The sequence below is a fragment of the Otolemur garnettii genome, unplaced genomic scaffold (genome assembly GCF_000181295.1).
Source record: "Otolemur garnettii isolate 467f Iridium unplaced genomic scaffold, OtoGar3 scaffold00001, whole genome shotgun sequence".
Classification (NCBI taxonomy): domain Eukaryota; kingdom Metazoa; phylum Chordata; class Mammalia; order Primates; family Galagidae; genus Otolemur; species Otolemur garnettii.
The window spans coordinates 35,742,401-35,752,370 of NW_003852396.1; the positions used below are offsets into that span (position 1 = coordinate 35,742,401).

The 9,970-nt window shown below is 37.7% G+C and overlaps 1 protein-coding gene across 1 annotated transcript in view; it reads left to right on the forward strand.

The window, feature by feature from the left end:
* ZNF215 (zinc finger protein 215) overlaps positions 1-7,712 on the forward strand; it is a 12,516-nt gene extending 4,804 nt beyond the window's left edge. The window contains exons 2-5 of the mRNA XM_003781487.2: positions 1,939-2,012; positions 3,675-3,807; positions 4,097-4,192; positions 6,806-7,712. Coding sequence (XP_003781535.1) covers positions 1,939-2,012; positions 3,675-3,807; positions 4,097-4,192; positions 6,806-7,710 — 1,208 coding nt within the window. The 3' untranslated portion in view covers positions 7,711-7,712. The remainder of the gene's footprint in view (positions 1-1,938; positions 2,013-3,674; positions 3,808-4,096; positions 4,193-6,805) is intronic.
* The last annotated feature ends 2,258 nt before the right edge of the window (positions 7,713-9,970 follow it).

A 9,970-nucleotide genomic window follows, 5' to 3' on the forward strand; every position in this document is an offset into this window, starting at 1 on the left:
CTAAAGAATATAGACAATAATTGAAGCTATAGAAATAGAGCCACACAGATTGTTGAAAATGACAAATCTACAGTAAGAAGATATTTTGAAAATCATCTGATTTGGGTCTAGTATCAGGAAAATATAAAGAACTCTTGCAACACAAAATGAGGATAAAGCAGCACAGTTTTTTAAATGGGCAAAGGACTCAAATGGACATTTCTCTAAAGATATACAAGTTTTCAACAAACATAAGAATAAATGTTCTGTATCATTAGTCCCAGGGGAATTGCAGATCAACACTACAATGAGATACCATTTGACATCCACTTGCGTATAAAAATTACAAAAAAATTAAAAGGAATGCCATGGCACTCTACCAAGGGCAACAGAGTAAGATTCTGTCTCAAAAATAATAATAATAATAAAAATAATAAAGTAAAAAAGGAATGAGTGTTAACTGGGATATAGAGAAATTCCACTATGGAAAATAGTTTGGTGGTTCTTCAAAAAGCTAAATGTGGACTTATCATATCCCCAAGAGAATTGAAGACACATATTCACATAAAGACTTGTACATAAATGTTCCCAGCAATATTATAAAAAGTAGAAGCGACACAAAGGTATATAATTGATGATAAATTGTGGTGTATACATGCAGTAGGATATATTCAGCCACCAAAAGAACAAAGTGCTGGTACACGCTATAACATAAGTGGGCCTCTAAAACATGCTAAGAGCTGTCAAGCACATATTATATGATAAAATTTATATGGACTATCCAGAATAGGCAAATTTATAGACCCAGTATGGGGAAAGGGAGAATGAGGAATGACTCCTAACTGTACATGGGGTTCTTTTGAGGGTAATGAAAATGTGCTGGTACTAGATAGTGGTGATAGTTGCACAACACCATGAATGTATTAAAAGCCACTGAATTGTATACTTTAAAATGGTTAATATGGCAAATTTTATGTTATGTGAATGTTCTTTTTTTTTTTTTTGCAGTTTTTGGCCGGGGCTGGGTTTGAATCCACCACCTGGGGCATATGGGGCCAGCGCCCTATTCCTTTGAACCACAGGCACTGTCCTTTTTTTTTTAATTTAAAATCTAGGCTGCATGTAGGATGAAGTGACTTCACAAGAAGGGTGATAGACTGGGAGAAAATTAAAGCATCAAGATACTGTGATGGAACCTGGTAAAAGGCGGAACATATGCAAAGAACAAGGAAGTGAAAATGGAAAGGATAGGAAGATGTATTTGGAGATTGACTTATTCAAGTTTATTCTTATGTTAGAATAATTCTTCAGTAATAAAGACCGGAGTATAAAGAAGAAAATAGATGGCTGATGATTATTAAAAACATGAATGTACAAAGTCTATTAATCTGGGTTGTTGGAAGAGTTGCCTGTGCCAGTGTTGTAGTTACCTATAATAATACTGGGAGGATTTGAGACGGAAAGCATGTGGGCCAAGTAACTAAAGCTTTTATTGGCTTATACAAATACTTATTTTTGTGTTAGTCATTCACTATAGTCTAGGCTCTCTAAGGGGAGGTATCTGTATACCTCATAAAGAGGAGCTACTCTGTAAATATGTGTTGAAAAATGAACAGGCAGTAGCTTAATGTTGCATCAGGATGGTATGCTAAATGGTATGAACCTCTAAAAGTCTTTTTTTTTTTTGAACAAGAGAAATTATGAGGAAGTAGGAATAGGGAGGTACAAGTATATCAGACAACTTCCAAGATAATAGTACTTGGAGGGTGACAAGAAGTGGCTTTCCTGACCTGAATTCAAATTAGATAAGTAGAGAGAAGGAATATTCTATAAAGAACTTGAGACTGTATGTAGATTTTTCTTTGAGTGGAATGAGAGTTTCAGAGAACACAATTATAATGTTTAAGTTGCTCTAGGGCAAAACTTGAATCCCGTAATGTTTTCCTTCATCTTCCTTAGATGCACTCTGCAAGGACTCTGTCCTCCAAAACAGGAGTGTACAGGAGGAGAAACAGGGAGCCGACTCACTCCAGGTGAGTTGGATTCCACTTTCCGCTTGAACCCTATGCTCTTTTTTAGCATGACTTGCTTTTGCTTTTGGTCTTTGAACTTTTGCCAAACATAGTTCCATCCAAAGGCATTCCCTCACAGGGGGTTGAACCTATTTTAATTGATGACACCCTCTTTGGAAAGTATTTTTCTCTTAGCCTCATATACTCTTTCTGTATCTCTTCCCTCAAGAATATAGACAATAATTGAAGCTATAGAAATAGAGCCGCACAGATTGTTGAAAATTAAAAGTGAAGGGGCCCATGGGTAGAATCCTGAGCAGTGTCATTTATTAGGCAGGAGTAGAAGAAAACTTCAGAGGATACTGAAAAGAAAGGTCCAAAGACAATAGGAGAAAACCAGGGAAATATGTCCAAAGGATGACAATCTTTAAAAGAGAAATTCTTTAAAAGATGAAGATAATACAACCTAAGTAGTGTCTGTTTACTTGTTGTCATAGAAGTACTACCATGCACAAGAATAGAAGCCAGGTTGTGGTGAGATGAGAAGAGAGAGGTATGGAAATACACAAAATTAATGTAGACAGCTAATGCACAAAAACTTCCTCTGAAGAAGAGAAAAGGAAGAGACCTATATATCTCACTTTGATTGAAAGTGCCAAAAAAGACAAGGTTGAAGATGATGGAGAGAAGAGTGGAATAGAGACAGGAGGGAATTTATTTATTAACAAATACTTATGGCTCAGAGCCTGTGGCTCAAGTGGCTAAGGCACCAGCCACATGCACCGAAGGTGGCAGGTTCAAATCCAGCCTGGGCCCACCAAACAACAATGATGGCTGCAACCAAAAAATAGCCGGGCATTGTGGTGGGCACCTGTGGTCCCAGCTACTTGGGAGGCAGAGGCAGGAGACTCGCTTGAGCCTAGGAGTTGGAGGTTGCTGTGAGCTGTGATGCCACAGCACTCTACCCAGGGGGACGGCTTGAGGCTCTGTCTCAAAAAAATATATATATATTTATGTAGTGCCTAATATGCTAGATACTTTACCAATCATTGTTAATCTTTCGAAAACAAAACAAAAATCTCTGCCCTGTGGAGATTACATTCTAATAGAAGTATACAAGCACAAACAAGCAAGCAAGATAATTGAGATAGTAGTAATTATTAGAAAAGCAAGAAACATAATCTAGTAGACACTGGGTAGGCAGGGTTCTTTGGATAATTAGTCTTGCCTCTCTGACAGGGTGACAATGAACTGTGAGTCCTGAATGATAAGGAGCAGGCTGCATTTCCCAATTAACGAAAATGCTCTACCTTTTAACAGAGCCTGGGTTTTCATTACAAATTTCCCTTAAATCTATCCTAAGCTCTTTCTGTTCTGAACTTTTATGTAAATTCTTTGTACTCTGTAGTAACTTTCTGTTCCACAGTTACTTCAGCTGTGTCTTTCGTCCCAGCGTATAAACTAATCTAAGGACTACAATTTGCTTTGTTTGTTTTGTAGTCCTCATAATGTACCTAGTTGATTGGCCCTTGATACAATTTGATTTTCATCACTTAGGGCCCCAAACATTGTCCTGTCAATTTCTTATACATTCTAGCTCCTACTCTATTCTTTTCAAATTCATTCCTCCTCTGGTAATATTTTTGGGAGTGACTTTGATTAAAAAGAAACTTAATGTTTTAGGAACCAGTGACATTCAAAGATGTGATTGTGGAGTTCAGCGAAGAAGAGTGGGGGCATCTAGACCCTGCTGTAAAGAAAATGTACAGGGATGTGATGCTGGAGAACTATAAGAACCTGAATTCATTGCATAAAGGTGGCTTCTGTGTTTACTTAATCTGTCCATTAATAGTCTCCTATTATTTAAAGCTCCAGAACTGCTGAAGTGGTTATGTTCACTTTCGGGTCTGGGTTCAGGTTTCCTGGTATCTTTTGGACAATAGATTTACCTGCTGTATCTGGCTGAAAGACCTTTCATGGTATCTTGCTGGCCTTATCCTTCAGCAGCTTAGACTACTGGGTTGGGATGGAATTCTCTTCCCTATAAAAATGTCCAAAATGTCATATTTGTTTCTTGTTGTCATTTTTATTTTCTCCATGAATAGCGCATCTACTTGCCAAACCAGCTGAGATACCCAAGTTAGAGAATAAAATAAAAAGATGGATAATGGAGGAAGAAATCCCAAGAACAGCTGTTTTTGGTAAGAAACAGGAAGATGTGAGGCATTTGTAAGAAGCTTCAGTTTGTTAAATGCACAGTGTGAAATGTGATCTTTGAATTCATTGTTGGAGAGGTGACGGTAAAACTACCTAAACTTTGGAGTTGGGGGAGGGAATAAAGAACCTGTCTTTATTCACAGGTTCTTCTTCTATTGTGACAAAATAGTATAATGTGTTAGGACCATAGATATCTAACCTAAAGCTGTGCGCCCTGGGATAGCCTTTTTGCCAGTTTTCTCATCCATAATAGACTTAATAATATTACATACCTTTAGGTTATTGTGAAGATTAAATGAATTGGTATTTGTAACATACTTAGTGCCTTGAACAATGTAAGTGCTAAATAAACATTAGTCACCCACACTGAATGTTATTCTTTCCTTTAAAGAAAACAAATCTGCTATATACTAGAATTATTGCTAGTAATCTTCCCTTTCTTTTTCTGTAGAGCTTTCTGTAAGTTAACTCTCTGTCTTCATTATAATCTCTTTATTCTTGTTAATGCTTTGTGAGAGAATGTAAATTTATTGTGAGATTAATATAAATTTTAGTAGGTATAGAAAAGCATGAAGAGGAACACTGACTCTCCTCAGAGCTACACAGACTAAGGTTTTAAGGGTTCATTCTAACTTAGATTATAGGCAGCAAAAGAGTCTCAATAGATAACTTGCAATTTATGAGTTTGGAAATAGTGGTCAGGAGATAAGCCAATGCTTTGAAATATATTTGGTTAGAGCCAAACGAAAACAAACCCTGGGTTAACATCATGTGTAAAGCTGAAACAATAGCATCACCAGTGCTATCAGCAGATAAGAATGTCTGTTGCCATAATCATTTCATATTGACCTGAAAGACTTACCTAGTGGGAGGGAAAAAAAATCAAACAGAAATGAGAAATTTAATTATTAGAAAAGAGCTAAAACCATTTTTAAATAATTTCTATTTCTAAAATCCAAGACACTTAAAATCAGAGCTGTTATACCTGCTAAGAGTTTTGTGTAATGGCTTGTTAACCACCGTTACTTAACATTGGCCTAAAAGATTTAACTAATGAAAGAAAAATACATGAGCTATAAATGAGAAATGAGAAATTATTAAAGAACAGGAAAAGCTATTATTTGCAAATGATAACTTTCTATTTGTCAGGTGGTCAGTATATCAGTAGTTCAATCAGTTCAATCAGTTCCTACAGATTAGAACTAATGACTTGAAAATGACAAAGTACATGAAAGTTATTTTAAAAATAGGATGAGGAAGTTATATGGAAAATGAGTTACACAAACATGAGAACAAGAAGTCTCTTCAACATGGATGATGATAATCTTAGTGTCTCCTTTATTTAGTTGGTAGAGAGTAGGATAGTCACAGGGAGGTATCCAGAAGAGTGGTGAAAATAAGGGACAATGATGTATGTGAGTACAAACTGAAGTTATAATTTGACTACCAGCCAAAAGAGCACGGATGGGTAAAATCTTTAGACATATCTGAAGTTACATGGAAGAAGAGAAAGAGAAGTCAGAACTGCTAGAGGATATAATACTTTGAGCATATTTATACACAGAAAGGAAGTTTGAGGAGGGAAATGGAATGTTATGAAACAAAGACTGAAGAAAAGAGCCCAGCCTTCTAACAGGTAAAGGTTGGAGTTCTAGCATGCATGCTAGAAAGGTATCAAGGCACTGATGTTAGAGTCGAGAGTTATTTTGAGCTCAGAAAAAGGATGGTGTCTCTTCTACCTTTACATTCCAGTGTTTTCTGCCTTTGTGACATACAGGGCATAAATGGAGCTGTATGGAAAATAGGGGCACTGTGATTTCAAGTTTGCTTTTAGGTGTGGGACCTAGGAATATAGACATGTTCTTAAAGTTATGATGAAATTGGTATATCATAGGAAGGCTTATTAATGGTAAATAGCTTGGGTTAAAAGAAATAAAATATAAAATTCTAGAGAAAGGAAGACTGGGTGGAACTTTCACAGACTAGTTATTGAGCCAGGAATAGCTTGAATTATGACTGATAAAGTGCCTCATCCTAGTTCATGTACTGATATTTTTCCCGAGCCCTGTAGTCTGCTTAATGGACTGCTGAATAGCTCTCCTTTTATTTTATGATTTCCTAACCCCCCTTTTTAACATTTTATGCCATTTATTTCTAAGTCTTTTGTTTAACATTGTCTAACATTTTTATTCTTTGAATTTAAGACCTCTGATGTGGGCTCAGCACCTGTAGCTAAGTGTTTAGGGCACCAGCCACATATACCAAGGCAGGCGGGTTTGAACCCAGCCCGGGCCTGCTAAACAACAATGACAACTGCAACAAAGAAATGGCTGGACGTTGTGGCAGGCACCTGTAGTCCCAGCTACTTGGTAGGCAGAGGCAAGAGAATCACTTAAGCCCAAGAGTAAGAGGTTGCTATGAGATGTGATGCCACAGCACTTTGCCAAGGGCAACACAGTGAGACTGTGTCTCAAAAAAAGGGACCTCTGATGTCTACATATACCTTCATATGATGTCTACATATATTATTACATGGTTTAGCCCCTCTAATTTAGCAGTTTCCTTTATAGTTCATGGTATTTTTTATTTCTTTTTAGACATGAAGACTATTCCAGAAAACCAAGATTCAATTCCAGAGCAGAGTGTTTCTAGGGAAGAATCATCCCATGGAGTGATTACGACAAGGCTTATTGAAAGTGAACATCTTCCCTTAGATGTCTGGAAAAGTGAAGATTGGTCATATAGGAACCAGAAAAAACAGGATATAAATTTGTCACCAGAAGCTTTTATTAATACAGCAACCTACACTGAGGAAGGAGACTTTGAATGTAGTGAGAACAAGAAAAGCTTTGATGTTAACTCAGTTAACTCAATTTATGACATACAACAAGGAATTCCTATAAGAAAGGGGTCCCCAAAGTGTGATAAGTTTGAAACTAACCTTGGATTTAATTCAGTAGATAAGCCACATTCAGAGTATGATGAATGTGGGAATGCCTTGAACCTGAGTACAGATATTATTCGACACCAAAAAAGTCATACTACGATGAATTCCTATGAATGTTATCAGTGTGGAAAAGCCTTCAGCAGAAGGTCATCCCTTACTCGACATCAGATAATTCACACGGGGGAGAAACCCTATAAGTGCAGTGAATGTGGGAAATTCTTCAACCGATGTACAAACCTTATTAAGCATCAAAAAATTCATACTAAAGAAAAGTCACTTAAAGACAGTAAATGTGAAATAGCCCTCAGGCAGAGCGAAGACAATGGTAAGAAAAGACTCCATTCTGGAGATAATTTCTATGAATGTGTTGACTGTGGAAAGTCCTTTAACCGGAGCTCCTCCCTTATTCGACATCAAATGATTCATACAGGAGATAAACCATTCAAATGTAAGGAATGTAAGCTATCTTTCAATAGGAATTCAAACCTATGTAGACATCAAAGACGTCATACTCAAAAAGTTCTGAAAAAGGAAGTGCAGGATTACTTTCAGTAATGCAGAAACTCATTCAGCATTCATGAATTTATACTGCAAGGAATCCCATGAATGTAATAAATGAAAGAAAAAATTGTCAAAGATTGTTCTTTAAATGATATGGCAAAATTATATTGGATAGAAACCTATTACTGGATGGAATCTGTTTGAGGGAGGGTTCCTGGCTCCTGAATGAAGCCATCAGGGTTTCAAGTTATGCATATTATCATACGATTCTTTGTTATCAATCTTTTCATATCCATTACCTTCACCATTTCCTAGTTTATAAATGGGACCTATAACATATTCACCTGATTTATTGCTGAAGTAGATACTAGGAAGGAGATAAGCAACACTATTGGAATTGTTATTTAATAAAACTCAAAACTGTTAGTGTTGATAACGTCAGAAGAAATCAAACTCATGAGAATATAGAACACTTGTAAAGACTGAAATCTCTGAATTAATGACAAAGAGCATGATGACAACCATTTACATCACCCCAGAAAATAGCTGTCTTGGTGCTAAATTGGGACAAGAATCAGGATAGTGTTATCAGCTGCAGCAGGAGAAGGATATGTTCTATAATCTATTTTTTTTTTTTTTTGGCAGTTTTTGGCCAGGGCTGGATTTGAACCCACCACCTCCGGTATATGGGGCTGGTGCCTTACTCATTGAGCCACAGGCGCCTCCCAAATCTGTATTCTTAAAATCTTCAATTTTTTGCCTTTTTAAAATGGTCTCTGTTGTCCAGGCTAGAGTGCCATGGTGTCAGACTAGCTCATAGCAACCTCTGACTCCTGATTCAGGCAGTCCACCTGCCTTCTCCCAAGTAGCTGAGACTGTGACACCTGGCTAATTTTTTTCTATTTTTAGTAGAAATGGGGTTTTGCTCTTGCTCGGGCTGGTCTCAAACCCCTGAGCTTAAGGGACCCTCCCTCCTTGGCCTCTTGGAATGTCAGGATTACAGGCATGAGCCATTGCACCTGGCCAAAATCTTCATTTTTGAAAGTATAGTGGGTCTTCTGGCACCTTTTCATTCCATATTGTGTTGTAACATTGATAAGAAAATTTAGCCAGGGCCTCCATGTGAAGTTTGCCTGTTCTTACTGTGTGTGCATGGGTTTTCTCTGAGTACTCCAATTATTTCCCAAATCCCAAAGATGTGCACTTTGGGCTCATTGGTGTGTCCAAATGGCCCCAATCTGAGAAAGCAGATGTTATGACTACCTGCAGAGTCCATGACTTGCTTTGATAATGTTTTAATATTTTGACAGTGTCATTATGAACACAGTAATTATTAAAATAGAGTAATATAGGTTAAGAAGAAATTTGTTGGTCAGATTTCTCTGGCTGTGAATCAGTTTTGTTTTGTTTTGTTTGTTTTTTTGTTTGTTTGTTTGTTTCCACATAAAAAGCAACAGATTTCTGCATGGAATGTCTGTAAAAATTTTAATGAATTCTTCTAAACCCCAAAACTTGGGGTTTTTTTCCTTGTTTAAAGATGTGATGAAGTTAGAATACCCTGTGCCTTCTATATCGATCCTTGAACATTTTTTTACAAAGCACTGTTAAAAGCTGAAGATACTTGAGGAGCCAAGAGCTTGTATAAAATGGTCCATCCCCCTCATCCTTTAGAGAAATTAGATGGATCCCAAACCATTCTCACTTGGTTCTAGAATCAAATTGGACCTGGGGCAGCTTCATTGTTTGTAATTGCAGAAGTTGTAGGAAGCTCAAACTCCTGAGCCCTAAGGAAGTCTTCATCATGTGCATCTAGATTTGTAGCTTCAGCTCTTTGGGAAAATTAAGCTTTAACTTCTGGCACCCTGAAGCCTGTTCAGCTGGGGAGAGAATGGCAGGCCTGAAGGCTTGAAATTGCCACTGAGGAAAGAAAACCCAGTTCTTTCCTAAGGAAACCCTACACACACAGCCATACTGAGGCTGGAAGACAGCTCCTGCGCATAGCTTTGGCTGGGCAGGGCTCCTGAAGTAGCTGTGGGCCTGGCTGACCTAGCTGGCCTATCCTCTAGTGCATGCATCTTAGCTGCTCTACAGTCTTACCTGCTCTGTAGTCTTACTCCCTCTGCTTATCCCAGAATCTGCAAGCTTTCCTGAGAAAACTGGTAACCATTTTGTCTTGTAGGTTCCTCTGATTCCTCTTGGAAATGCACAGTGACCTCCAGGTCCCAGTGCCTTGAAAAGCATTTGCCTTTTGGTGACTGATGGCCTGGTGAGACTCCTGGCTGGACACTCTTCTTGGTGTCTTCCAGCAAATTGT